The following is a 27,025-nucleotide window of genomic DNA, read 5'->3' as shown; positions in this document are numbered from 1 at the left end:
AAACAATGCCGAAAACCAAGAGACATGGGTTGGGGAGAACGAGAACGAGGCACGGTTTGGAAAGGCACCAAAGTCCGAGACCATCTGGGGGTACATCTGTTCATTCCCCTTGCCATTCTCTCGGACCGGCCGTCGTAGTCGTCAGCTGCTGCCAGCCGTTGCTGCTGCCGCCCGCCCGCCACCGCCACATGCTGTCTCCAGCAGTCCACGTCCACTATTAACGGCCATCTAAATACGTCATGCTGGTTGAGACCTCCTCTGCGGGCAGTGGGCAGGCAGGGTAACATGCACATGCACCACGGACTTTCCATGTCCGGAGTACTTACGCACGGAGTAGTCCGTACGAGTACGGAGTACAGGTGGTTCGTGCCCGCTCTATCCGAGTTGGTGCCAAGATGGCTTTGTTTGATGTCGGCAATCCGCAAATGCAGGCCTGCCTGGCGCAGCAGCGATGGGGGATGCGGATGCCTGGTATCTACGGACTACCTTGATCGATTGTGCAACGGCGTGCCATGCAGATTTTGTCCAGATTGTCCTGAATTGTCCTGAGGTTCCACGTTCCCTTGCCAGCCGCGGGCAGCAAAAAAAAAAAAAAAAAAAAAAAAAAAAAAAAAAAAAAAAAAACGCCGGGGAAAGGCGCGGGTTGCAGGACGGAACAGGAAGCTGCAATCCCTCGGTCGCTAATTCCTTCCCCGGCCTGGATGCAGTGGACGTTTTGCATGTGCATGTGCCAAGCTGCCCGCGCGATGCAACGAGATACTTGCCATGGCCAAGCCGAGCAGCAAGGAGCAACACTGTCAATGACGTCAGCGGGTGTTGCGTACGGACCTGCTGCTGGGGCCCCAGCACATGACATCAATATGTCTGGTTCCTTGGAGCATCCCTGACTCGGACGCCCCTCTGGCGGCCCAATGCCCCGTGCCCCATGCCCCGTGCTCCGTGCCCTGTTCCGCGTACCCGTATCAGGCCGCCGGGTTCAATCGTTTCACGTCTCGACGTGTGCTCACTCATCCCCTCAGGAACAATAGACACTGCAGGAAGAGGGGTATCGTAATTCACTACCTGCCTGCCAAACACAGTCTCCCCGTGCTTCATTCATGCCTCCGTCACCTTGTTGCACCAAGTAACGAATTCCTCTCCCAGCCAGGCTGTGAACTTGCGCTCGTCGGGAAACACAAAACACAAAACACGAAACACGACCGCCATGTATATAGCCTTGGCAGCCGTGCTCAGCTCAAGCCTGCGGTCCCTTGCCCATCTCTCAAAATATACACGCTTGCCGGAGATGCCGGAATAAGCGAAAGAGAATGCGCTCCAATGACCAACTATCAATACAAGGGTCCATCAAGTCTGAGCGAATCAAACCCCCAAGAATACCTTCCCACCCACACCAACAGAAACAGCATGCTCCATCGGGCCGTAGGTGCCAAGAAAACTTTGGCATATCGCTTACGTCGCTTGATGCGTGTTGGTTATCGACTTGAGCATCCTATCATAATCCCGTCAGCAACCGCTTGTTTTGAAACACTGCCCATCTTTTCATCTTCTGTATCCTCTTCCTCCTTTCAACAGCAGCAAGAAGCAGGGCACTCACTGCAAGTTGCGATCCCTCATTTCTCTATCGAGGGTATCAATCTGCTTCGCCAAAGTACGCGCCTTACTCAGCTAAGGACCACAAGGTCTTGATTAGCCCTCTGATTCTGTCAAAACAAAACAAGTCGGCCTCTTCTTAAAAAAAAACAAAGAACAGGAGAGAAGAGAAAAGAAGGGAAGAAAGAAGAGGAAGAAGAATTAAATAAAAATCAACTGAACGTCAAACAGGACGGTCGCATCAACAAAGGGGCTTGCGCACCGAGGCTAATGCTGCTGAAGAATGGTCTTCACCTTCAGCATCGTTCATGTCATCCTCACCTTCAGCCACGTTGCCGTTGCCGTCTGCCGCACCTTCGTCGCCGTTGTTTTCTGGGCTGGCGAATCTGCTACTCGAGAGGCCCTTGCCTCTGCCCGCCGCGTTGGCCTGCGCACGCACCGTGTTAGCAACGACACGTTGTATTCGAGCGTTCCTGATCCAAAAAAAAAAAAAAAAAAAAAAAAAAAAAAAAAAAAAAATACCTTGGCCTCCACAATCTCGGCTTCCTTGACCTTGAGCTGAGCCTCCAACTCTTCCATCTTCTTGCCGTTCTTCTCAGCCAAATGTGTCGCCCTCTCGACCTCGGCCTCTAATTCCTTGGCCTTGTTGTTGGCGTCCTCCAGCAGGCTGGTCATACTGTTGTTGAGATCCTTGTAGTCGGCCTGAGCAGTCTTATGCTTTGCCGCTGCCTCAGATTTGTGAGCCTCGAGTTCCATTTGGGCAAGCTCAAGGTCTCCCTTGATCGCAGACAAGCTGTCTTGAGCGTCGGCTAGCCGAGCTTTGCATGACTCCAGCTCGTCCTCCTTTGCCTTGAGAGATAGCTCAGATGCAGCCACGCCGTCTTCCTGTTTCTGCCGCAGCTCGGCTAGCTCTTTTCGGAGCGCATCTGCCTCTGACGTGTCAGGCTTCGCACTCTTGGCTGCGTCAAGGTCAGCCAATGCAGTCATGCGCTCCATCTTCTCCTGCGCAAGGTGCTGGCTTAGCTCTTTGATTTCGTCCTGGGCTTTTGAGAGAGCCTCGTGGGCGGCCTTCAGAGCTGCATCGAGATCCTCATTGACAGCCACCTGCTGAGCAAGTCTGTCCTCCAGACTGGACGACGTGCTCTTGTATGCGGCAATGGCGTCTTCGATAGATTTCGAGTGAGCAGCAGTGAGTTCCTCGAGCTCTCTTCTGGCTTCAAGTCCGTCGGCCATCATCTTGTCCATGGCTTCCGCGTTCATTGAGATGAGCTTTTCCATCTCTTCAATGTGTTGACCCTGCAGCTCGTTTTTGGCAGTTTCAGCAGCCAGGTCGCTGTCCGCCTGGGCTTGCATGAGTTGCTCCTTTACCGCCTCAAGCTCGGCGCGGACGCTGGAAACTTCACTGGCGTGGGCGTCGTTGCCGGCTGCTTTGGCTGCGGTGAGGGCCTCGTCGTGAATGGCTTGCACCTTGTTGTTCTCGTCAGCATGCTCCTGCTTCAGCGTCTGAACCGTCTCAGCATGAGCGGCCCTGAGCGCTTCCAATTCCTTGACGAGGGAAGCGTCGCTCTCCCTCTTCAAACGTTCCAGCTCCTCTGCGTGCTGGATCTGGAGAGAGTCTAGCAAACTTTGGTGAGCATCCTTGTCGGCCGAGGAATGAGCTTTGGCGGTTTCCAACTCCCCCAGGTGGCTTGCTCGCAGAGCATCAAGGTTCTTCTGGTGCTCCTGCTGCAAGGCTTCGAGACGTTCAGTGGCAGTCGCATACTCGGCCTTGGCTGCGGTGAGTGCTTCAGCCTGTGCTTTCGCCGCCTCCTCAGATGCTGTCTTGAGCTCGTCGTGCTGACCCGTGAGCTCCTCGAACTTGCGCTTGTAGAAAGCATCGCCTCGAAGGCTTTCAATCTCATCTTCGTAATCCTGCGAAATATTCCTCATGCGCTCATCGTGCATGGTCTTGAGTCTGGACATCTCGGTGTCCTTATCAGCCAAGTCGGTTTGGACTTCGGTAATCTTGATCAAAAGGGACGACATGTCTTCCTTGATCGCAGCGAGCTCCTTTTCCTTTTCAGCAACGCTGCGCTGAAGCTCCAAGAGTTGTGCGCTTGAGCTTTCCGCTGATTTGCCCGAAACATCATTTTGTGCCTGGAGGCCCGCGATTTCGCCTTGCAGAGCGGCAATTTCGCTGTTGTGGCGCTTTTGCTCGGACCGCAAACTGTCGCTGTTGGCGGCTTCCAACGCAGCGTGCGAGGCCGACAGTTGCTCGATTTTCGTCTGCAAATCCGCGACAACCGCCTCATGGCTGCTCTTGAGCTCGTTTATGTAGGACTCTTGAGTTGAAGCAGCATCGTCCCCACCGTTTTCAAGTTTCGTCTTGTGTTTCGACTCGAGCTCCTCGATAGCGAGCTTGTGCTTCTGGCTCAAGGTGGTCTCCAGGTCAGAAACCTTGGCGGCATGGTCGTCCAGGGCCTTTTGCAAAGCAATCTCGCTGGCCTTGGCCTTTTCGTCGTTTTGCAGCCGAGCCTGCTCTAGAGAATTCTGTAAAGCCTCAATTTCCGACTCTGTGGCAGCCTTGGAACCTTCAGCTGCAGCGAGATCGATTCTGTGCTTCTCGAGCTCGTCTTGGGCAACCTGCAGATTTTCGTTGACCTGAGCGAGCCTGCTCTCCAGGTTGGCTAGAGCGGATTCGTGGTCAGCCTTGAGGCTAGCCATTGCCTCGTCCGCAGTTGTCGCCTGAGCAGATTGCATCTCGGCATCCGTGGCTGCGGTAGCAGGGACATTCAGGAGCTGATCGCGCAGCTCGGCAATTGTAGCTTCAGAGCTTTCAACGTGAGCTTTCAATGTCTCGATTTGAGATTCTCCATCAGCTAATTTGGCCTTGAGCTCCTCAATTTCCTTTGCGCTTGTAGAAGCATCGGATTTGGCAGTGGCAGGTCGGCTGGCCAAAGAGGAGCTGCGGCCGGTGGCAGTTGTGCTACCGACGGTTGAGAGGCGTTTGGCGGCAGTTGTGGAAGCTGTTCCTGCCCGAGTGGTAGGTGCAGCTGATCTGGCAGAGCCTGTGGCTGCGGAAGTTGACGTTCGCGAGCCAAGAGTGGAAGTTTTGGTACCAGCAGCAGCGGTAGCCGACTTGCGAGCTAGGCCCGTAGTTCCCGTAGCTGTTCTCTTGTCGGCCGATCCACCTGGGCTGGCCATGATGGTGCTTGTTCTCCTGGCAGCGGTAGAGGTCAATGCGGATTTCCTCTCGTCCTCGCTGGCGCCCACGCTTGGTCGGCTGCGGTGCGTCGACGAAGTGGAAGTAGCAGTGGTAGGACGGCGTGTTGTGGGGGTGGTCGACGACATAGGTGGACGCGTCGGAGGCTTGCTGAGACCTCCGCTAGGACGGGCACCAGTTGTTGGCCCGGTAGACGTCCGTGATGAGGCAGACGTTGCAGTGCCAGTCACGCCAGCTCTTCGAGCAGTGGCCGTGGTGCTCGCCAATCCAGTGCGCTTAGTTGCCGGAGAGATGGAGCCAGCACTGGCCTGAGCCTTGGTAGGAGTATCGGGAGACATTGGGGTGGACTCTTTGGAGGACACCACGTCGGAGCTCTGGGCAAATTCGATGTTTTCCTTGTCCGCCATACTGAATGTTAAATTAAAGGAGTTTTATGATGAAAAACGAAAAAAAAAAAAAGACTATCGGCCGTGTCGCGAAAGCGAAAGAAGAGAAAGAATACGTTGGCTGAAACCCTACGGGGAAAGAATATGTCTCGTCAGCAATCCGGTTCTTTGCAATGGGAGTCCTGTTTCTTCCCACTTGAGAGCGAAGGGTATTCGGCGAGCCAACAAGATTGCAAAACTACTCATCCGTGCGCAACGTCGTAAGCCAGCCATGGGCCAATAGCACCGAGAGGCGGGCGGCCTGGCCCTGAAGGAGTCGACTTTCCAATGTAGACAACGTCGACAAGGTTCTTGATGATTTGACGGTTTGGAGGAGAGCGTTCTCACCTTGTTCTGTGTCTGACACAACTTGACGGTTAAGCTCTGTCTTGCCAGGACCTGTTTGGAGCGTAGGGTGCAAGCTCGCCAAGCAACCAAGCAGCACAGCGGAAGGGTTCAAAAGTCAAGACCGACCAGAGTGAAGAATTCAACACGTACGCAATATGAAGCCGCTGCGGCGAGAATGAGGCCCAGACGGCGGCAAAAGGGGGTGGTACAGGGCGAGGGAGAGGGGGAGAGAGAGAGCTCCTGTGGGGGGGGGGGGGGGGGGGGAGGATTGGGAGAAATTATCAATCCAGGGGGTGGCCGCGGTTAGAGCCTTGGAGGCCAATGGCTGGTTGGAATTAGCTCGAATTAGCTTCCCACGTCCTGGTCAAGGGGTCTGGTGCTCGTGCCATCCGCTGTTAGCCGTCATTGGACCGATAGCGCCTGGAAGCTCAGTGGATTGCTCAGGGCCCCCCCTCAGTCTCATCCCCTCAGTCTCATCCTGCTGTGATCGCAGCAGCGCACCGGTACTAAATAGGTACTTTGACAACTACTCTGTATGCACCGCGCCAAATGTATACGTAGGGTCGCGAGCTGCGGTTCACTTTACTCTGCATTTGCTAAACTCCAAAAAGTTCAGAGTCAAGACGCCCGGACAACCAGCATCGCACAGCAGACCAGCCGAGGGGGTAAAGGACTCTTGACGGCCTAACCGCTTTCACAGGTCGTCCCATCCCTCCCTGGCCAGAAGAAGAAACATGCTGCAGTGAAGGTGCCAAGTAAACCGCCTCCGCGAACCAGTCGCGCAACCCTCGATGGGGTTGGTTTCGCGTGGCGCGTAATCCGTTCTCAAGCCCATCTTCCTCTTGACGCCGAATTAATATGCGGAACCATCACGAGGTGGAATCTGCAAGACGGGGCAACTTCCAGCCTTGCCGCTTTTGTCAAGGTCGCCCAGTTTCAAGCCGGCATAAACGGCCTTGCCGTTCTCACCTCTAGGTAGATGATGCGACACGTGGACTGATGAGAAGTGTGTATATCAATCGGTACAACAAGTAGGAGGATCGTCATCCATCATGACTTTTTGGCTCAATACACCCTCATCATGTAACAAAGCGCCCGTCTTGCGGGCTATTAACAGACCATCGAGCCATACCCGGCTGAATGCCGCAGCTGCCTTGGGCTCGCTCAACCAACTATCGTCCAAACCGGAAATCCCAACGCCTCTTCCCATGGACCAAACAGTCATCCCTCGTTGGCCAAAGCAAACTAGGAAACAACGCTGTCAAATCATCAGCTTTTCCGTGGGAAAAAAAAAAAATAACACCGTCATGCTCTAAAAAGTTCTTGTATCCGGCACACCGCATCAATCATCCACGCTCGAAAATGCAATGGCTCGTTGAAATTCCCAAATGTCCCAGCATCGCGCAAGACTCCCAATTCCGGCTTGATTTATGCGTCAAGAATAACACCATTTCGGGGGCGGCATTCCCCGGGCCCTGAAGTCCGCCTTCATCCGCGCCCTCAACTTGATGATCTGCTCTTCAACTTGACGCGCTGTCCGTCCTGGTAATTGTGTGACAAGGTACTCAATCTTTGGTGATTTGATCTTTCGAATATGGTCGACAATTATTTTGTCTTCACTTCGGTACCAGCCGAATTTGAGGTAGTACGAGTCCTGCTTCATTGAAGCCACAAATAGACCATATTGTCGATTTGCGTCTTCTTCCAACTGCCGATCTTGCCTCTCGCGTTCTTTGCGCACACGCTTGTCATGCTCCATCATCTCAGCCCGCCGCTGCGGTGCTTCTGCATCGTATTTAAGATTGTTCATTGCTTCCAGCAGGCAATCTCGCAGCTTGGATAAATCACTGTTGAAGCTCCCAAACAACTTCTTTTTGGTGCGTTGTGCCTGATCGCTCTTTGCCGAATCTCCATCGGGTTCCGTCTCGTCCAGGAAAATGACGCCGGATAACAGTTCGATGAAACCAACGATGCGAAGTCCCAGTTGTAAAGTGCATGCCGTGAAATTTCCTTTGCAGTTCCCCACTCGTTGTGGTGTCTCGGGCGTCCCTGGCGAGCCTCCCAACAGCAACGCCTCCTTCAGAGTCAAGATCAATCCGGGAATGAGTCTCTCGCATGTCGATGTTATCAAATCGGATCGGGCATCTCCGTCATCAATTACGGTTTCGCCTGATTGCTTTGCGAGCACCATCTGCTCCTTGATCCCCTGTGCCAAGTCTTGCATCTTACGGAGAGCGTTCTTCAGCCCTGTAGACCGCTGTCGCAGAAACCTGGCTTGATCTTCCAAATGCGGCGACTTGGGCATGTTCCTGAGGAGCTGCCACAGACACGACGTACAGCTAAAGAGCTCTCTCTCCCGTGTGTCTGTGATACAGGAGGAGTGGCGAGCGATCCACTGCGCTGCGTCTTCCTTTTCGTGCTGGAGTAGTCCGTCGGTCCAATCACCCTTTTCATTCGTCCATCCTGGCTTACTCATGACGTTGATGATTTTATTCACTACATGGCAAGACACGTATCTACTTATCGATTTTCTGCCTTCGGGTTCTGGTTCGATATACTGCATGTCCACTGCTATGCTGGTCACTCGAGTGATGTTCTCCAACTTTAGACTTTGGGGCGAACCTCGATCCGACACAATGACTTCATCCTGAACGGAAGTTTGCGCATTGGCAACTTCCGCACCGCCGCGTTCCTCGTCGAGTCGTTCCTGTTCCTGATTCACCGAGTACTGCTGGTGGCGAAGAGGCCACTCTGAAGCTACCTCTTTTGCAATGGCCTCATGCACCATTCGCCAGAAAGCCTCGTCGTCTTCTTGCGGTATGTCATTCGCTTCACGTCTCTCTATCGATGCGTTTGCGTTGATTCCTTGGTAAAAAGATGGGCTTTTCGGCGCCTCGTTCTCGCTTTGATCCGGCTCCGGTTGCGGAGACGACTCTGCCGTCGAGTGCGGTGACGCCTCACTGCCAGATCCAGCATCCTTGCGTCTTCTCCCCCTGGTGGACTTGCGTGTTGACGTGCTTCGTTTGATGGATTTGGAGGCTGGAGATGCAACCTTTTGTCGCCGAGTCCCAACCCGGTTGACGGGGCGACCAGCTCCACTTCGCGTTGTCACCATCGCCGTTGCGGTGCAGGAGACTTCAATGTGCAGAATCTAGCTGATTGCCGCGCTGTCTGTACACAACCCCCGGAGCCTGATCCCGGGGGGGGGGTAGAAAACCTAGCAATGAATTGATTGAAAGAAGAGACCTTATCGAGGCACGATGGGCGTTTTGAAAATGGAGGTTTGAAGAGGCTTGGTTTCTATTGGCGAATGTGGGCTGCTCCGCCCCACCGCTGAGGCAAATCGTTCCCACTTGGAATGGAAGTCAGTCAAGACCATAGCAACTCATAACCCATCAACCCATTTACGTAGACGAGGAACCAACTGCTTGCGTCTCTTTTTTCTGTAACGGTTTAAATGCTCCAAAGAGCATCGCAGTCCTCGCCGCACCACGCCCAGCAGCAAGACGTTTTCCAGGTCTCAGAATGGCGTCGGCCACGCCGTCGTTTCAATCACCTATCCGTACCCTACAGAGCATTCCGTCGCAAGACTTGAAAACTCACACATTCGTCAAGCCTGTCAAACTTATCAACGAGGGTCATCATGTGTCCCATTTCCTGTCTACAAAGGCCTACACAGTCCTGGGCATCTTCGTCACTCAACTCAACCATGCTCTATGTCCCAGACAGGACCCCTCATCCCCAACGCCCGAGGTCTTTCCCCTCCTGCCAGGATCGCCAACTTCCACAGGGTCCATCAGGGCGCTCCAGCGACTGTTGGGTAACATAGAACGCCTTGTTGATCAGGCACCTCCGGATCCAGGCCCTCGTCGCTTCGGAAACGTCAGTTTCCGCAGGTGGCATGCCCTTGTGGAAGAGAAGCTTGATTCTTTCCTGAGCGAGGGAATGCTTGGGGACGTTTTATCGATCAAAGGCGGAGACCAGGTATCTGCCAAGGACGAAGTAAGCAGCTACTTGCTGGGCGCGTTTGGCAGCGCCCAGAGGTTGGATTACGGGACTGGTCATGAATTAAGCTTCATTGCCTTCCTTGGTTGTCTCTGGAAACTTGGCTTTTTCGAGGATGGAAAACAAGGCGGCGAAATCGAGAGGGAGATTGTCCTCAATGTCGTCGAGCCGTATGTCGGCCATCGCGCCAAAGCTGGATTCAGTGACTCATATCTTGTTCCAGACTGAACTGACAGAATTTTTGCAGCTACCTGAGAGTCGTCCGCAAGCTTATTCTTACATACACCCTGGAACCCGCCGGATCACATGGAGTATGGGGTCTAGACGACCATTCGTTCATCCCCTACATATTTGGGTCAGCTCAACTCACACGTCCCATCTCCTCCAACATGGAGCCCATGCCCCTCGAGGGATCTGTCAAAGGCGCTCCCAAACCCGCTGATGTTACAAAACCTGACGTTGTCCAAGACCAGCGCCAGGCAAACATGTATTTTTCCGCGATTGGCTTCATCAATGATGTCAAAAAGGGTCCATTCTGGGAACATTCGCCTATGCTGTTCGACATTTCGGGCATCAGGGACGGTTGGGGCAAGATCAATAAGGGCATGATGAAAATGTTCAATGCCGAAGTCCTTGCGAAGTTTCCAGTAGTTCAACATTTTCCCTTTGGCTCATTGTTCTCCTGGGATATTGACCCTCATGCAGCTCCTCCGACGCACAGCGTACATATGATGAATCAACCCCTGGCTGCCGCAGCAACAGCAGCAGCAGCAGCATTATCATCGACAAATGCAGAACACGGGGCAGGATCGCCGAGGGCGGTGCCTTCAATCACAAGGATCACGCGGGCACCATGGGCTCAAGCTAGAATGCCGCTGCCTGCAGATACGGGCATTTCCGACTCTAGCACAACACTTGGCCCCAACAGCGGCTCGTTGGCCTCGAGGCAGTCCCAGGGGGAATCTCATCGTCGGCCGGAGACGACCGCAGCGCAAGTCACCATCACAAAGGCGCCTTGGGCATAGGGGCATGCTTGCCTGTTGGCCATGGTTATAACCACAGGCAAGGCCGATGTGGCATCTGTTTCAGAAGACCGACGTGGTGCAACTAGTCCAAATCAGGTTGGAGGCGGCCAAACAGAAAATGGCCTGAAAACGTTTTTGGCTGTTCGATCAAGAGGAGATGCAATTTGCTTTCAATGGACGCCTCGGCATCGAAAACTGTGTAGACCATTATAACGATATGACTCATGTGGAGAGAATCAACGCACGCAGCACGTACAAAGACCGTGAGGCGTGGGGTATAAGTTGCAGGCTTCCATCATACACCAAGCCATTTTTCTTCTCCCGGCAGTAGCCAGCGCCTCAACAAATGCAGCAACGAACGAACCAGTACACTTTCATGCAATATCACAGAACCAAAATTGACCTGCCGTCCTAATGAAACACCCCTTTCATCAAATCGTATCCCCAGCTCAGGCAAAAGCATGGCGGGGCCGTGGTAAACGACATGCCCCTTTATTGACGACTTCATTGCAGATTGTAGGCTCATACTCGCGGTTCAGGCCGTGGAAGTAGCGGGAGGGTTGACTGGCGCCTCCGTCTCTGCCGGAGGAGCGGTGTTCACCTGGACAGGCGCAGGAGCGGGCGCAGGCGCAGCAACGGGAGCTAACCAAGTATCTTGCACTTAGGAACGGTCCAGCCTTTTTGCGCAATGGGGCAGACATTCATTAAACATACCTGGAGGAGCAGCAGCCTCAGCTTTGTTGACCTCGGCTGAGACGGCTGTGGTGTCCGTTTTAGCAGCTGCGTCCGCCTTGGCTTCTTCTTTGGGGGTCTCAGTGACTGGAGCAGATGCAGCTAGACGGATTCTGTCAGACGGGGCCATGTGTGCAGAGGATGCAACTTGAACAAGGCGAGACAAGTTATAGAACCGTCAAGATTAACTGGAGTGAGACCTACTGGTGGGAGCTGCTGTTTCTGACTGCGCCCCAGTCGCACCAGCAGTGCCAGCATCCGTTACAGAAGCCTCAGCTGGTTTGGCGGCAGCATCGGCTTTGGCATCAGCAGGCTCTGCAGGCTTCGTGGTATCGGACTTGGAGTTGCTCTTTTTCTTGAAGGCAGCCTTGAGCTTAGCCTTGAGGTTGTCAATAGCGTGAAGAGCTGATGGCAAAAGCTTGATTAGCGGACGTGCTAAACTACCAAGTGTGTTTGTTGTCAGGGTGCAAAACATGGGAAATCGAAAAAAGAAGAAGGGGAAAAAAAAAACATACGTATGCCTGGCATCTTTGCAAATCAAGAGGTAACAAAACAACGATAATCGGATTCTCTTGTGTTAACCGTTCTTGCTCTATTGACTGGTTAGTGAGACTGACCGAAGCATCTCGAGTATCACGTCGCGGATCCCAGCGATGCTGGTGCTGTTTCGGAAGGCAGTTTCCGTTGACAGCATAGAGATCTGGCGACAGGGGCAAAAAAAAAAAAAAAAAAAAAAAAAAAAAAAAAAAAAAAGAACCAGAACAAAGACGGAAAAGAAAATCGGCCAGCTTTGGGGTTCGGAGGAAGCAATCATACCTGTCAAAGGATGCAGCACGGGATATAAGCTTGAAAGAAACAATGCTGCTGAGCGATGAGAAACAATAACGAGTACGGAGCAGTTGGAGAAGGTCGGAAGTGCTGATTTGAGGGCCAAGGACAAAGAAAGAAAAGCTCCAGCAGTCCTAATAAGAGAAGTGAGGAGAGGGCAGGGCACCACGCACGGCAAGCAAGCAAGCAAGCAAACAATCGAGCAAGCAAGAAGGAGGGGACCAAGCCTACGGGCACGGCTGGCCTCGAGCTGTCAACGCAGGCTGCAACTGACTGGTCGGTCCCTATAGCTGCATGTGCCCATGTGGTCAATCCCTCTATAACTGCATGTGGACTGGTTCGCAGAGCAGGCCGGGGGGGGGGGGGAAGCTCCCGCCTGGCCGGCGTCTGCGGCAGCCTTGAGCTTCGAGGGGAGGCGAGCGTGACCATCGATCGACAGCTGCCTTGTCGGCCACACCAGCCCAAGCATTTTTGGCAACCATCGTGGCAACCATCGTGGCAACCAAACGAGCGCACCAAAAGGCGGGGGGAATGTCCCAGCCCGTGACCAGACTGGGTTTTGATGCTGGTTTCAAACCGTCCGCATCCCAGCCGTCACCGTTCACAATCCCGAGTTCCCCAACAAGCGTGACAGTTCGCATATCGGGCAAATCAGAGGCCAGCAATCCTATAGCATATTCCAGGATATTCCGGGATATTCCAGGAAGCAGCGCCTCCCTCACATATCCTCCTGAGTCCTGCGCATTTGCGAGCCCGGAACGGGCTGGAGCAGAGGGAAAGCTCCAGGCACCCGTGCCTTCAGGCAACCTTCAGGTTACCTCAAGCTGCCAGCTGTGCCAGGCCAGGCCAGGCCAGGCCGCCAGCTCAACAGACGACATTGAAGACAAACACGGCGGGGTGGGATAGGCCTTCCTTATTATGTCGCCTTTGTCTACCCGCCACTAGTAGAGTTGATGTTTTGACGGAGAAAAAAAAAAGAAAGATGCACTGGCTTTTCTTCCTATTTTCTTCTTTCCCGGGTTTCCCTTTTTTGCAAAGCCCTCGTGACGTGATTGCACATCACGTCCTATGCATGTTGTGGGATTCGCTGCCCTGTTCGCTTGTGGTCACGAGTGCCGAGTCCGGCAAGGTCTTCCCGAGTCACGATTCACCACCACCCGCCCGCCGTTGCGCTACAAAGTCCGCACGAAGAAGGACCTGTGAATCCAGTTGCTTTGATCCGTACGTACTGTACCTTGATGGTCACCGAGACTAAACAGCCAAAAGAAACAATACTTCCCCTCCAGTGGAAGTTCACGTAGCCAAAAATAACCGTCCGGGCCAAACCGTGGATTGAACACGGGACCTCTTGCAGTTGAGTCGGATCACCCTCCCAAAGCAAGAATCATACCACTAGACCATTTGGCCTCCGTTACGTTTCCTCAACTTTGCAGACAAATATAAGTACGTTTCCGCTGCGTGCTTAGCTCCGTGATCGACTCCCTTCTGTGGGGACTTGGGGAGGTCCCTTTTCTGCACCATTCGCACGAATATCTGTACAAACAGAAAATTGCGGTGACTCATTGCAACGATCATCAGAAACAAAAATCTAGAAACAACCAACCCTTGACAGCCCCGACAAAGTACTCCGTACCGGGCGCACATTTACTTGCGGACCCCCTCGACACCCCCCCACCTCCCTTCCACACACACACCCCCACCCTCATACACACAACAGCATTTGCATCCGCTATCTCCAAAGTCGATTGGTCCGACCATCCATCTATTCCAAGTCATTATTGTGCTATTGTGAGGCCACATTTGATTCGCCATCGATCAACCCACCCCTCCTCCGTGTCGACAATGCCAAGACAATGAAAGAGGTTTTGGGCCTTAGGAACTTTGCAGTTTATTTAACCTATCTTGCATCCAAGACGCAATCGCATCTTGTCCTGATTCACTGAGCTGTACATGGTCCTTCTCCGGACCTGTCTCGACTAGCTGAACTCTTGTTGCAGCTTCATTTACAAAATTGTGGATTTCATCATCCCATTTTCTACGTTCTGCCAGTTCCACCCCATCTACGCTTCGTCGCATTAAAACGGATAGCTCTGTGGCTTGTGCTTTGAAGCTGTGAGCAGCCGCCCGCTTCTTTCTTCGATTGGTTGATGATTCAACAATGTTCTTTCGGGTAAGCATCGGTGCCGAGTCGAATAAAAGAAGCGTCTCCGGTATCTTTAGAGTGGAGTTCCGAGGCGGGAATACCAGATGTGATTTACGCGGCGCCTTGATGGATCCAAATGGAACTTCCTCGTCACTGGTCATGCTGTCCAACAGTGCCGCTTGTTCCACCGTCATGTGGAATGACTGTGGAACAAGCAACCCGGGACTGTGGAAAAAGAGGCTCGGGCTTGCAAAGGGATCAAATAAGTTCGACGGTAAGTTGAACAGGGCAGGTATTTGTTCCTGCAGCGTGTGAAGATGAGATCCCTCCGCCAGACTTGGCGTGCTTGTGGTCACCTTGCTCCTTCGAGGCTTGTTGATTCGATGGTCTGGGAGGAACATTGTCCAGTTATAGATTCCATTGTAGGCCATGAAACCTCTCACACCAAATCTAGCGTGCGAATGGCTTTCAGTCAATGCCAAGGACGCCGCCAAACTGGCGCCCAAATACGACCCGTACACGTAGATGTCGCGTCGAGTGTTCCCAGGAGGGGACAAGTTTGCCACGAGCCACGTAAAGGCAACTGCCGCATCGTGAACCGGCGTTGGCCAATGCAACGGGGTGGAATGGTCATCTTCGCCTGCGGGTTTTGAAAACGGCCTCCAGCGGTAATTGATATTTGCAACTGGGAGAGCCCCGAAACAAGTGGGGAGCGGAGATGGACTGCCACTTAGTGAAGGGAAGGGAGGCAGATGTACCAATAATGGCATGTCCACAGAGGGAGCTTCAGACATGTTGAGCAAACTATGTAAGCGTCAATTAGCGTTAGTCGTAGGTATTGATGATGTGGCGGAACACGACTGACTCGATGGTTACATGACCTCCAGAACCACATTTCACCTCAACCCTTTCCGACCTGGCAGTGCTGAATACTCTCGGTAGGAGGAGAGTTAGGTTCAGGGGGGCAGCCCGCTGCCACCGAGCCATTGAGAAATCTCCGGTGATGCATATAACACCAGCCGCTGAGTTTCTCATGGAGCACTGTGAGGAAAGCCACCGCCAAAGTCTCTGGACCTGCGAGAAAAGCGCATTTGAGAACTTGAGCGCTGAGGTACGCACGAGCCCTTTCAAATTACCATGGCCTCAGAGATGCTTAGTGATGCTAGTGATGCTTAGTGATGCTTAGTGATGCTAGTGACGCTTGGTGATGCTTGGTGATGCTTGGTGATGCTGGTGATGCTGGTGATGCTGGTGATGCTGGTGATGCTGGTGATGCTGGTGATGCTGGTGATGCTGGTGATGCTGGTGATGCTGGTGATACCAGAGATGTCAGTGATGCCAACGCCGAAACAAATGCGACTACTTTGGCAGCCAAGGCAAGATCGTGTCGCGATATCTGGGCAAAGGATGGTTGTGTCGACAAAGCTTTGGTGCTAAACAATGCACCGTTCCTACCTCTGATATGCCGATAATGCAGCCACCGAGGTAAATGGGACCCAGCAAAAGTGGATCCGACCCTGCTTCCTGAACCCTGACCACGAGAGAAGGCGCGACCCACCATCCTTACAACTGCTGCTTCACTTGTGGCAAGTATACCGAGGACGTCAATGGCGCTTTTCGAAATCCAACATCGCCTCCCTTTTGTAGTTCCCTTGCGGGGAATCCTGCGTTTTCTTTGTCTTCTTCACACCCAAATCCATCCTCCTCCATCTCCCCAGTTATTCTTATGTCGCTCTACTCTTGACCCCTAACGAGGTAGCTAGCTACCCACCACCTACGGAGTATTTTTAAAGTAGAATACCTAGTGTTATTTCCTGTTGGCAGCAATTTCTAGCCCCGATTTCCTCAGCGGAAACTATTCGCACCTTTTCTCCGCCCAAACCGGCTTCTCCGTCTTCTTGACTTGCCTCAAGTCTCAATTCTGCAATGCAATACCGAGGCAGCTCGACGACGTCCTCTGCAACAGCAGCACGGTTTCGTCTAACCAGCTGGTGTTTGACCTTGTCCAAGTCATAATGGACCATGGTCAGCACAAAGCCGCCATTGCGCAGCACGCCGAGGCTGCCGATAGCTACGTGGAGAAAGCCGTCTCCCGGCAGTCGGATCACCAGCGTTCCCGGGAGCTGCTGTTTCAGAACGACTTGGCTCACTTGATTCCCAGGTAAATTCCCCTGCCCAAGCCTACTTTGCTTCCCCCAAGGTTCATGCGTTGGTGCTAAATCCGCTCTAGCCGATGGTGGTTTGCTTCTTCAGCGTTTCCCATGATCGCAGCCACTCTCGGTCCAGTGGCGTCAGCTTTCAGCATCTGCGCTTTAGGATCCAGATGGCGACTTCACGTACTTCCTGGTCAAAGCATCGAAGATGCTACAGCTGTGGATGATCCTGCCTGGTATGTCAGTCTGGCAACTCGGAACTCGTCTCTGCGTCACATCTCAAGGAAGCGAACGCTATGGCTAACGTGTGTTTTCTAGGTTGACCATTGTGAATGCAATTCAACTGGCAATGGCTTTGGTCTCCAATGCCTTTCTTTTTTTGAACATGACCAAAAGAGTCCGCTTTAGTATCGCTCAACCGGTCACGATTGTGGGGTGGTAGGCTGGCCCTCATGTCGTCTTCTTGTAGTTTCTGCATTTTACAACTTTCAGCTGGTAATCTGACATTCTCTTTCTTCAACCAGGTACATCTCTGCCATATGCCTAATGTCCCTGGATATCACGGCTTCTGGTCCCCTTATGGATGGCCTAGAGCCACCATCTGAATTTGTTTGGTCTCAAGCATTTTACTACGGCATCTGGGCTGCCATACTTTACTTTGTGGTTGCTACGTTGATGGTGGTTACGTTTTGGGGAGCATCATCAGGACATTATGATAAGGACTTCAACCTGACCCCCAGTCAACGCACGCTCATGCTCCAAACGATACTGTTTCTCATGTATCTTCTTTTAGGTGCATTGATATTTTCCAAGATAGAGGGATGGCACTATCTGGATGCGGTATACTGGGCAGATGTCACCCTTTTTACTGTTGGATTCGGTGACTTTGTCGTCACCACGACACTGGGAAGGGCTCTGCTAATACCCTATGCTCTCATTGGGGTCATCAGCCTTGGTCTTGTCGTTAGCTCGATTCGAAGCATGATTATCGAGCGTGGAAGACGTCGATTGGATGCCCGAATGGAGGAGAAGAAGCGACGGAGATTCATCCAGAGCATGGCGAATCGCGGGCAGGACGAGATTCTGAACCCGATAGTTACTGACGCCACGTCCGACTGGGATGCAGACAACGCTGGTTTACCGCAAAACGAGTTTGACCGCCGGCGAACCGAGTTCCTCCTGATGCGCAAGATCCAACAACAGGCATCGAACCGGCGAAAATGGATGGCAATGATTGTATCTGGCAGCGTCTGGATACTCTTGTGGCTCGTTGGCGCCGTCATCTTCATGCGCTGCGAGAGGCCTTACCAAGCATGGACATATTTCGACGCCTTTTATTTCTCCTTTGTGTCCTTCACCACTATAGGTTACGGCGATCGCACACCAAAATCAAATGCTGGGAAATCATTTTTTGTCTTTTGGTCACTTTTAGCACTGCCCACCATAACTGTGCTTATTTCGAACGCTGGAGATACGGTGGTGAAGTTTGTCCGGGACGCAACATTACGCGTGGGAACAATTACCATTTTACCTGGTGAAGAGCGATTCGTCGGGAATTTAAAATACATTGCCAATCGTTTGTTTCTGGGGCGAGTGTTTCGTAATGCGACGGCGGCCATTCGAGATGACGAGGAGCAGAAGAGAAGAGGTAAGCGTCCAGCCCTTGTTGCTGGATTAGACCTCGAGGATGTCGACGATACAAAGAAGCAGCAGATGGGACCTCCCGGTGCACACGCACACAACAGTGACCCAGACGAGCGCGAGGGCAAACACCAGCTTTGCAAGACTGCTTCGAGCCCGGCTAGTCGCCCTTCTTTGACACAAGTCCGTGATCGTCTCGGTGACTTGCCAACAGGCACGGATCTTCACATCTTGCTCGTCAAGGAGATCCAGCTTGTCAGCCAGCATCTTAGAGAGTCCGAGCCTCGCCGATACACATTTGAAGAGTGGGCATGGTATCTGGGCCTGATAGGAGAGGATGAGCGGGACCCCTTGTTTCACCGCAAAGTGGTTCCTAAGAAGAAGCACAAGCGCCGTCGGCGTGGAAAACACAACCGCCATGGCGATCACCGCGACGGCCACGGCCACGGCCACCAGAACGGCCACGGCCACCAGAACGAGCCCGAGCATGACGGCCATGCCTTGCATGGACAAGTTGACGAACATAATTCTGTAGCAGCCCATGTAGCTTCTCAACCTGGCCTTGATGAAGACCAAACCAAGTGGTCATGGGTGGGAATGCGTAGTCCTCTAATGGGCGGGCAGGAAGAAAGCGAATGGATACTAGACAAACTGATGGAACGTCTGCAGGAGTCGTTGTGGGAGACAAAGGTGGACGAGGAGGATGCGGAGTCGCCGTGAAGATTTAGACTTGTTACTGTGTAGTAATAGGACGGGCTCACGGCGTCTGCAGCTTTCTTTTTGTCTCTCTGTTCTTTTTTGTCCTGTAAATTTTAGTTTTTGAGAAGGCCAGTGAGATGATGCCCTGTCAAGATATTCTTTGCAGTCGTTGACATTTCTCATTGTTCCGTATGAAGAAGCAACAGGGAAATGATGACGAGGTAGTTTGTCCGCACCGTTCGTGGTTATTGAAAAGGTTTCCTCAGAATTGACGGCGTACAACTAACTACTCTACTCTATAAGCTCGTCGGAGCGGGCATGCCCTTATTTGCAAACCTGGCATGCTTTGCCCTGCATTTCAACAGCTGCGCTGGGGGATCCCTTGGCACCGTGACGCCCTCAAATTCCCTTTAATTCTCTCTTGGCCCTCCAGTAAGTGACGTACAGTGTTTCCCAAAGACCAAACGCCTAGCATTCATTCCCCCGTCAAGCTGTTAAGCATTCACCCTTGTAATAGTTTTGAGGAGCATTCCCAAAGGAAAAAAAGAAGATTAAAAACGCCAAGAAATAAAAAAAAAGAAAGAAAGAAAGAAAGAAAGAAAGAAAAAGAAAAAGCCCCACGGGTTTATTTTACTTCATCGTTCCTCAGCTCGCTCGGGAGAGGCCACTTTTCCAAGGCCAGGACCTACTTCATCGCACCCCAGGGATTAGGTGCTGCTCCCGAGCAAGAGTCTCCTGTTCCGCTTGATGACTGCGTTCAAGCCCTTCTCCAACTTGTCAGTCTCCTTGCGGGCGGCGGCTAGCCGAACCTCGGCATCTTCAACGCTCATCAAGGAGATGCCGCCCAAGCCGTTGGTGGGACCAATCTTGCTCACATCGGCGGCCGGCGCGCCGCCGCCAGGGGAAAAGTCCTGCATTGCCCGAGCTCCGTCGGGGGCGCTGTAGATTCCCACGCCAGCGGCGGCATCCGGGCCGTAAAAGTAGGGAGCTAGAGCGTTGAGGCTGGCGGCGGCGGCATCGCGCAGAGGAGATGCTCCCTTTGGGAAGCCCATGTTGGCGGCGTCGAGGTTGAGGCGCGGAAGCACGTATTGGTTGATGTAGCTGAGCGCGTCTTCTTGCTGAAGCTTGCCAATCGGATCTTGCGCTTGTGGCTGAGCACTCGTAGGGAAGATGTTGGGACGCCCATTCGGGACGGCGCGTCCCTTGATGAGGGAGAATGCGCCGCTGCCTGGCTGGTGGCGTGGAGCAACAAAGGATCCGGGATTCTCCGCTGTCGCCGCGATGGCGGCCTGCAGATTCAGGAAATCATCTTCCTCTTCCGACGTCAGCCCGCGGATGCAATCCCCGTTGGGTGTGATGAGCATCCTGCTGCCGTCGACATGGAACTGTTTGCGTACGGGCTTGCCTGCTCGAAGGGCGGCGAGGTCTTCGTCTTGAATCTCTCCGCACTTACAGGCACAGTCTTTGCAGTAGCCAGACTGGGTCGCAGAGTTGGCGGCGTGTTGATGGTCAGGCCGTGACGAGCTGCTGCTTACCGGCTTCAGTATCTGCAGCTTTTCGACAGCCGATGTCCACAATGAATTCCGTATCTCTGCAAAGACTGAGGCAGGACCAAACTGCTGCCTCTCGGCCGGATCTGCCGATTCTATCGGCTCGACAGGTACGGCTTGAGCCGATACTGCTGGATACGATGTAGCTGCTGCGGCTGAAGTCGGCGTTGCTTTCTCCTTGCCCTTCTCCTTCTCCTTCTCCCTCTCCCTCTCCCTCTCCCTCTCCCTCTCCTTCTCTTTAACCTTGGATTTGGACATTTTCTTCTGCTGCATCGTTCTGGTCCTTGAGCGTTCCTCATAAGGTCCCTTGGCCTTGCCCTGATCCGGCTGCGATGACGTTGGCTGTGTCTTCAATTCCTCTGCCGTCGAAGACGCTGTCTCTGGATGGCTGGCCACCGACGCAGCCGTCTTCTCCTTCTCCTTCTTTTGTTTCTTCTTTCTGCCAATGACCGGTGCGTGTTCCTCAGGTTCTGATTTGGTAATTTCTGCCATAGTCTTCGTATCCTGTTTGAAAGCCTCCTTGCGCTGCTTGCGCTGCTGGCTCTTGGTGGTGTTCCGAACAGCCGCAGAACCCACTTTGTTCGGTGGAGGTGAGCCGGCTCGAGATGCAGATATAGACGCTGATACCATGGAAGCCGTATCACTCACCATCTCGCTCATGGGAGTGTCTGGCCTATGAAAGATCGAAATGGCCTTGGACGCCACCGACTGCACAGGAGAAGACGACGCGGACATGTCAGCATTCTTGGGAATGGACATGACACGAAGTGTTCGCGGTGTATTGCGTTGCATTGGTGACGGTGAGGCAATGGAGGGAGGAGGCAATGGAGGGAAAGTAGACGAGGACTCGACAGGTTTCTCGGATTTGTTCCTAATGTGGGCGTCCTCGGGCATGGTGACCTTGTTCATCCCCTGCGTGCCCAATGTCACGGAATTCTTGCTCGAGGCGTCTACGCTTGCTGTCGGCGGCGGGTGTCTCTGGGTATCTGACGGTTTGTCCAAGACTCTGTCGGCACCTCGCTTTGCTGCTGGAGTAGGTTTGGGAGTAGTGATGATGGGCGCGTGTGGGCTGCCAGACTGGCCTTTGCTGGGTCGTGAAGACCCCAAGGCCGGGAAATCCTCGTCTTGCAGTGCTGATGATCCTTGCTCTCCCGTGGCAGGTGCTGGAGCCACATTGTCTGAAGATTCGGCGTCTGGCGCAGACATTCTGTTTCTCCTCGCTTCTGACTTGAGGGCTGCCGACTTTCTTGGCGTCGGCTGTGGTGTAAACGTGCCTTGGTCCAAGCCAGGTGGCAGCGGTGCCTTAGGTAATGCTGGTACAATATGCGTGTGCCGATATTGACTGGCAACAGGGGACGCCAAAGATGATATCGGAGAGCTTGCAAGCGAGTTCGCAATGGTTGGAGGGATGGCGAAACCAGGAGGCACTGGACAAGCCGTGCCGGCTTCCAGAGCGTAGCCGGGGCTAGAAAACACGCCAGGCGATTCGTCCGAAACCAATGCATCAACCGAAAACGCTGCGTCATCCAGCGGAAGAAGGTCGTTCTCTAGAAGACCCATTGCGTCAGTAACTGTATAAGGCTATTCAAAGTCAAAAGAAACAAGCCGATTGGGTAGTGTCAGCATCAAGAAAAAAGTCTACGACATGGGAACATGGCTTAAATACATGATGCAAAATGATAGCAGGAAGTCATGCTACGGCTTCCATCATCGTCTTCCAGAAAGGGACAATGAAGGGAATGGCAAAGTTGGAGAGAATAGACAGTGTTGCTATATTCTAACCAAAGATGCTACCCTCTCCGAAGGTGTGCATCTGTGCGAACAGTTAAAGTACATGAGAGGATGTGTGCGTGAAACGTGCTCTGTGGAAGACGATGATGGCTTGCCTGATTTGACAATCCCAGCGTATCGTGACGGGACCCGTAAGCCCAACGCAGCAAGAGATGAAAATATCGTGAGGAAAATAAAATATAGTCGTAGATGGGGTGACGTTGCTTCTTCGCGCAGTACCGGTCCTGATATCCCAAGGACAAAGAAAAAAATAAGAGGCCATGAGCCAAACTTGCCGCTAACCCTCGCCCGAGGGATGTTCGTAGCAACTTCGCAAAAGGCCGGCCTGATCAAATGAAGATATGCATATCTTGTGCTTCGTGAAGCAGATGCAGCAACCCCTTGCGGTAAACGCGCCGAAATCTGCCAGTAAAACGCCTAAACCAGGGGAAGAACCACATTCAATGCGAAAGTAAAAGTGCTCGTCCGAAATATCAAAGAGGAAAAAGGGGAACAAAACGTGAGAAATCGAAGATTGAGAGGAAAAAAAAGAGGAAGAAGAAAGAAGAAAAAGGAGAAAAAGCCATGTCCCCGTTGCTGTTGTGTATCTCATCCAAACTACCACCGCCCGTAGCCAGTGTTGTACATCATGTTAGGATTATACCCACCTTGACTCTGGCCACCACCGAACAGTCCTTGCCCAGCTACTCCAGCATTGCTCTGTGACTGGAGCTGCATTCTTGCCTGCAGGATACTCGGGTCCGCAAGATCTACTAAGCCACTCCCCCCCGAGGAGGAAGTGTTAGCATGTCTGTGCTTCTTGCCCTTCTTCTTCTGCTTCGAACCAAAGTCTTGGAATGCTCCAGGAGGATTGCCATAGAGCGATGCCAGGAGGCCGGAAGCAGGAGCTGGGGTGGAGGTAGAGGATGGTGGGTATTGGTTGGAAAAAGAAGAAATCATGTACTCACGCTTTCCCGCATCTGAAGGCTGGCTTGTGCCTCCTCTATTGCGACCGATGAGAGCCTGGAGCAGGTCACTGGATGAATCTTTGGCAACGTTGCCAAAAGTTGAACCGGCACCGAATCCTTGGCCGAACATGCTTGGTGATGCATTGCTGGATTTTAACCCAGGTGGTGGGCCGGGGATTGAATTACCATAGAATTGGTTGCCCGTCTGGGACTGAAAAGAACTCGGCATCATGGATGACTGTTGAGCCATTATCCTGGGGTTGGCGGCTAACTTGACGTTCGTGGTAGAATTCCCATTCTCATTCCCAAAACTGAAGCGGGAGGACTGACGATTGTGTCCAGGGCTCTGGAACATGCTTGGGGCGGATAACAACTGATCGCCTAGGCCGGTCTGAGATCGGAAAGCAGCGAGCTGCTGAGGTGTCAGAGAACGGCCGATGCCCACAGAGTTGAGGGAGAAGCCAGAACCGCCAGTGTTGGCGCCATAGAGCGCCTCTGTGCCTCCGCGTTGAACGGGCGGTTGCGTCGCCGATGGCCGCTGATCAAAGCCAAGTCCGTCGCCAACATGTTCTCGGTCCTCTGGCTCACCACCAAGCGCCATACTACCACCAGTTTCTGGTTCGCCTTCGGATGCGGCATGGATATCCGCCGAGTCTTCTTGGTCAATGCGCGATTCTTCGTCTTCACGCATAGCCTTTCGCTTTTCGCCGCCACGAACATCAAACATGGGCCGAGAAGCATCATCATCATTTCCTGCTCTAGCGACAGGCAATCTGCAGCCATTGAGGGCTTTCAATAACGCGAGAAGGGAGCTTTCCCGCCCTTTGCGTGAACACTCTTCACTTGTCGAGATATTAGGTGGCAAAGGCGCCGCTTGTTGTTTTCCTTTGCTTGAAGCGGACTGGTAAGTTTCCGTGTCGTCGGCCACTTCATGGGGAGGCTCATTCCGAGCCGGAACGGACGTTGAAATGGCTGGGCTAGACGCAGCACCGCTGGTAGCGCAGCTGCCCCTTCGACTTTGTTGCGGGAATCTAGCCCAGTTAGCAGACGATGGCAACGCTGACGAGTCGACACCAATCTCAAATTCTTCTTTGCTGGCAGTGCGCATCATAGGTTGAGTGGCTGGAGGTGGGGGAGGCGCTGGCTGAGAGCCTTGTTGCCGTGAAAGCGCGCGAGAGGAACCACCACCTCCCGGTAACGGTCTTTGCGTATGGATACTGTTCATCGATGACAAATCTTGGCGGGTATAACTGTCCTCCTCATCTCCCTGTTCATGAAGAAACATGCAACCTGGATTGTTGCATTTCTCATTCTTCAACCACGCAGAACAATACTTGGTCGTGCCATGCTGAGCTTTTAATACTCGGTCGCCGTTCTGTGATCCGTGAACGGCTTGAATACATTTCGTGGCCTCCTCGGGTTTTTCAAAGGTAACGTAAATGCCAAGAGAATGATGTTGGCCGTCGGGGCTTTTTCGATTGCTTATGGATATTTTCTGAATATTGCCGTATTGTCCAAAAAACTCCGGCTTTCGCAACGTTTTGAGCAATTCATCCTCACGGACTGTGGGGGCAAGCCCTGTGATGTAAACCAGATTTTTTTGAACCACACGTACACCGATGAGGTTTTTGCGATTCTCTTTCTCGGCTTCACGTTTTTGGACTTCTTTGTGTCGCTGCTCTTGTGCTCGCTTCTTCTGGTTCTTTTGAATATTGGCACGAAATTCTGCAACCCTGCAGCTGTTGTGTTAGCAGCACATCAAACTCAAGAACATGTGTGAATGGCGTCCATATGGCAAAATATTAGACGGAGCACATCTCAGCACTCACTCCTCTTGGGTGACAACCTTCCACTCTATTGTTTTCTCATCGTAAGGCCGCCTGCAAGCCGGACACAGACCATTCATATTGTTCTTGATGTTATTGAAGCAGAACTGGCAGACCTATTGTGGTAAATAGCAAGAGTAAGCACATGGAGACGGCGCGACAAGAGTTGAGCGAATGATGGCAAACCTGATAGCCGCAGGGGCATGGTCGAAAATTTCGATCTGAGAGATCGAATTCCTCGATACACAAGGGGCTATGGTTGAAAACTTTGTCAGCTCATGCAAGCATCAAGGCGTCAGACACACACGCCCAAGTTAATGTTGATGGACGCGCTTCAACAGAAAAGGAGCAAGTGTGAGAAAATAACCGTACCATACGTCTTCCTCCTCTTCTATGAAGGAATCTTGCGGCGCCATGGTGTTTTCTATGTAAATGTGATATCAGATGTGGGCGAGTAAGCGGTATGAATTTTGACTGGGAAAAGTTGTAATGGCAAGGAGAGATGGTGTTGAGGCTTGGGTAGAATGCATGATTGATTGCTCACTAAGAAGCTCTCTGCTTCTGCTTTCCTGGCCTATTTGGGTTAGGCGCAACACTAATTCTCTCACGTGATGTCCAACCTTTTGATGAAGTCTGGCTTGTTCTTGCGAAGGACGTCCGGCAAAATATCGGCCACCTCTGTCCTCTATCTACCAATTCATTCCAGGATTCAAGGAACTTTGACCAGCAAGTCCACCAAGCTGATGTCAAGCACCCGGCAAATCAACCAAATTGGCTTGACATTGATCCAGGAGTTTCAACCGTCGACCGGCCTCCAGCTAGGCGTTTAGGGCCGCCATGGCGACGAAGATGCCTCGCGGCCGCACATTATTCTCACTGCGGCCCTCGGCTCCTTTGAGCGGCCAAGCCGTGCGTGCGTTTTCCTTATCTGCCGCTCAGCTAGTCAACATGCCCAAGGAGGCCCAAAACTTGCGAATGGCCCCTCGAGATCATGTCGGCGTTCTCAAAGCCCCTCTCGTTAATCCAGCCGACAAGTACCAAAGCAAAGCCGATAACATGCACAGATATGGAGCTTGGCTGATGGGCTGCTTGCCCAAGTACATACAGCAATTCTCCGTCTGGAAAGACGAGCTTACCATTTACATATCTCCCTCGGGCGTCATCCCCGTTTTCACGTTTCTGAAGCGTACGCGTCATTTCCAACTCCTCTCAACTGACAAGTCGTAACTGACCGTGACGTTGCTTGTTTCAGATAACACCGCAGCTGAATTTACCCAAATGAGTACCATCACTGCATGTGACTTCCCCAGTCGAGACAAGAGATTCGAAATCGTATATAACCTTCTCTCCGTGAGACACAACTCTCGCATTCGTGTAAAGACGTACGCCGACGAGGCGTCCCCAGTCCCCAGTGTCACATCACTCTACGATGGCGCCAACTGGTATGAGAGGGAAGTCTACGATCTATTTGGCGTGTTCTTTGCTGGACACCCTGATTTACGACGAATCATGACGGATTATGGTTTTGAAGGTCACCCTCTTCGCAAGGATTTCCCCTTGACTGGATATACTGAGATTCGCTATGATGAAGAGAAGAAGCGTATCGTTACTGAGCCACTGGAGCTCACGCAGGCGTTCCGTAATTTTGAGGGTGGTTCTAGTGCTTGGGAAATGGTTGGCCCTGGTGAGGATCGCAGGCCAAATACTTTCAAGCTGCCCACGCCAAAGCCAGAGGAAAAGAAGGAAGAGCCAAAGAAATAGATGCTTCTCCAGATTACAGAAAGAAATGAGGCCGCAGGGGAATTTCGCTCTGTACTATACAATGCCGTTTCATTGCGAATCTACCAGAGACGTGAGCGTAGTTTGTCGAGTGTGGTCGTAGTCTTTAATTTCATCTACAGCTCCAATTTGTTGATCCGATCTCTTTGCTACTTCCGGGCTTCTTGGAGGACGGTATCTTAACGCCTTACTGCCGCCATGTTTTGGCGTCAGCATGTATAGAGCACAAACTAACGGCGAGAAAGAAAATTGTGCGCCATAGATTAAATTTTGCGAACAGCCAGTTTCTCCTATGTAGTGAGCAGAATGCCACCAACATGCTTCAACAGCCCAAGGCAGGC

At 52.6% G+C, this 27,025-nt stretch overlaps 8 protein-coding genes across 8 annotated transcripts; 3 read left to right on the top strand and 5 right to left on the bottom strand.

Moving 5' to 3' along the window:
- Positions 1 to 1,449: 1,449 nt before the first annotated feature.
- UV8b_00671 (uncharacterized protein) lies at positions 1,450 to 5,199 on the bottom strand (the record flags this gene model as incomplete). Its single annotated transcript, XM_043138169.1, has 4 exons — positions 1,450 to 1,489; positions 1,595 to 1,665; positions 1,853 to 2,017; positions 2,113 to 5,199. The coding sequence occupies 4 exons, from the start codon at positions 5,197 to 5,199 to the stop codon at positions 1,450 to 1,452; spliced, it is 3,363 nt and encodes a 1,120-aa protein (XP_042994103.1).
- Positions 5,200 to 7,000: 1,801 nt separating this feature from the next.
- Positions 7,001 to 8,680, bottom strand: UV8b_00670 (uncharacterized protein; the record flags this gene model as incomplete). Its single annotated transcript, XM_043138168.1, has 1 exon — positions 7,001 to 8,680. The coding sequence occupies one exon, from the start codon at positions 8,678 to 8,680 to the stop codon at positions 7,001 to 7,003; it is 1,680 nt and encodes a 559-aa protein (XP_042994102.1).
- Positions 8,681 to 9,090: 410 nt separating this feature from the next.
- UV8b_00669 (uncharacterized protein) lies at positions 9,091 to 10,595 on the top strand (the record flags this gene model as incomplete). Its single annotated transcript, XM_043138167.1, has 2 exons — positions 9,091 to 9,740; positions 9,818 to 10,595. 2 exons carry the CDS (start codon positions 9,091 to 9,093, stop codon positions 10,593 to 10,595), a joined length of 1,428 nt encoding a protein of 475 aa, XP_042994101.1.
- A 535-nt stretch (positions 10,596 to 11,130) lies between these two features.
- On the bottom strand, positions 11,131 to 11,855 carry UV8b_00668 (uncharacterized protein; the record flags this gene model as incomplete). The annotated part of the gene is made up of 4 exons (XM_043138166.1): positions 11,131 to 11,237; positions 11,310 to 11,429; positions 11,532 to 11,732; positions 11,843 to 11,855. The coding sequence occupies 4 exons, from the start codon at positions 11,853 to 11,855 to the stop codon at positions 11,131 to 11,133; spliced, it is 441 nt and encodes a 146-aa protein (XP_042994100.1).
- A 2,172-nt stretch (positions 11,856 to 14,027) lies between these two features.
- UV8b_00667 (uncharacterized protein) lies at positions 14,028 to 15,285 on the bottom strand (the record flags this gene model as incomplete). The annotated part of the gene is made up of 2 exons (XM_043138165.1): positions 14,028 to 15,102; positions 15,164 to 15,285. The coding sequence occupies 2 exons, from the start codon at positions 15,283 to 15,285 to the stop codon at positions 14,028 to 14,030; spliced, it is 1,197 nt and encodes a 398-aa protein (XP_042994099.1).
- A 1,028-nt stretch (positions 15,286 to 16,313) lies between these two features.
- Positions 16,314 to 18,812, top strand: UV8b_00666 (uncharacterized protein; the record flags this gene model as incomplete). The annotated part of the gene is made up of 4 exons (XM_043138164.1): positions 16,314 to 16,459; positions 16,529 to 16,687; positions 16,770 to 16,889; positions 16,976 to 18,812. 4 exons carry the CDS (start codon positions 16,314 to 16,316, stop codon positions 18,810 to 18,812), a joined length of 2,262 nt encoding a protein of 753 aa, XP_042994098.1.
- Positions 18,813 to 19,498: 686 nt separating this feature from the next.
- UV8b_00665 (uncharacterized protein) lies at positions 19,499 to 25,321 on the bottom strand (the record flags this gene model as incomplete). The annotated part of the gene is made up of 8 exons (XM_043138163.1): positions 19,499 to 21,888; positions 22,780 to 22,884; positions 23,080 to 23,837; positions 24,414 to 24,607; positions 24,695 to 24,812; positions 24,909 to 25,021; positions 25,092 to 25,158; positions 25,278 to 25,321. The coding sequence occupies 8 exons, from the start codon at positions 25,319 to 25,321 to the stop codon at positions 19,499 to 19,501; spliced, it is 3,789 nt and encodes a 1,262-aa protein (XP_042994097.1).
- A 421-nt stretch (positions 25,322 to 25,742) lies between these two features.
- Positions 25,743 to 26,666, top strand: UV8b_00664 (uncharacterized protein; the record flags this gene model as incomplete). Its single annotated transcript, XM_043138162.1, has 2 exons — positions 25,743 to 26,091; positions 26,158 to 26,666. The coding sequence occupies 2 exons, from the start codon at positions 25,743 to 25,745 to the stop codon at positions 26,664 to 26,666; spliced, it is 858 nt and encodes a 285-aa protein (XP_042994096.1).
- Between the last annotated feature and the right edge of the window lie 359 nt (positions 26,667 to 27,025).

Source organism: Ustilaginoidea virens, chromosome 1 (assembly GCF_000687475.1).
Source record: "Ustilaginoidea virens chromosome 1, complete sequence".
In the NCBI taxonomy this organism is placed as follows: Eukaryota; Fungi; Ascomycota; class Sordariomycetes; order Hypocreales; family Clavicipitaceae; genus Ustilaginoidea; species Ustilaginoidea virens.
This window is presented reverse-complemented; position numbering and strand designations above follow the sequence as displayed.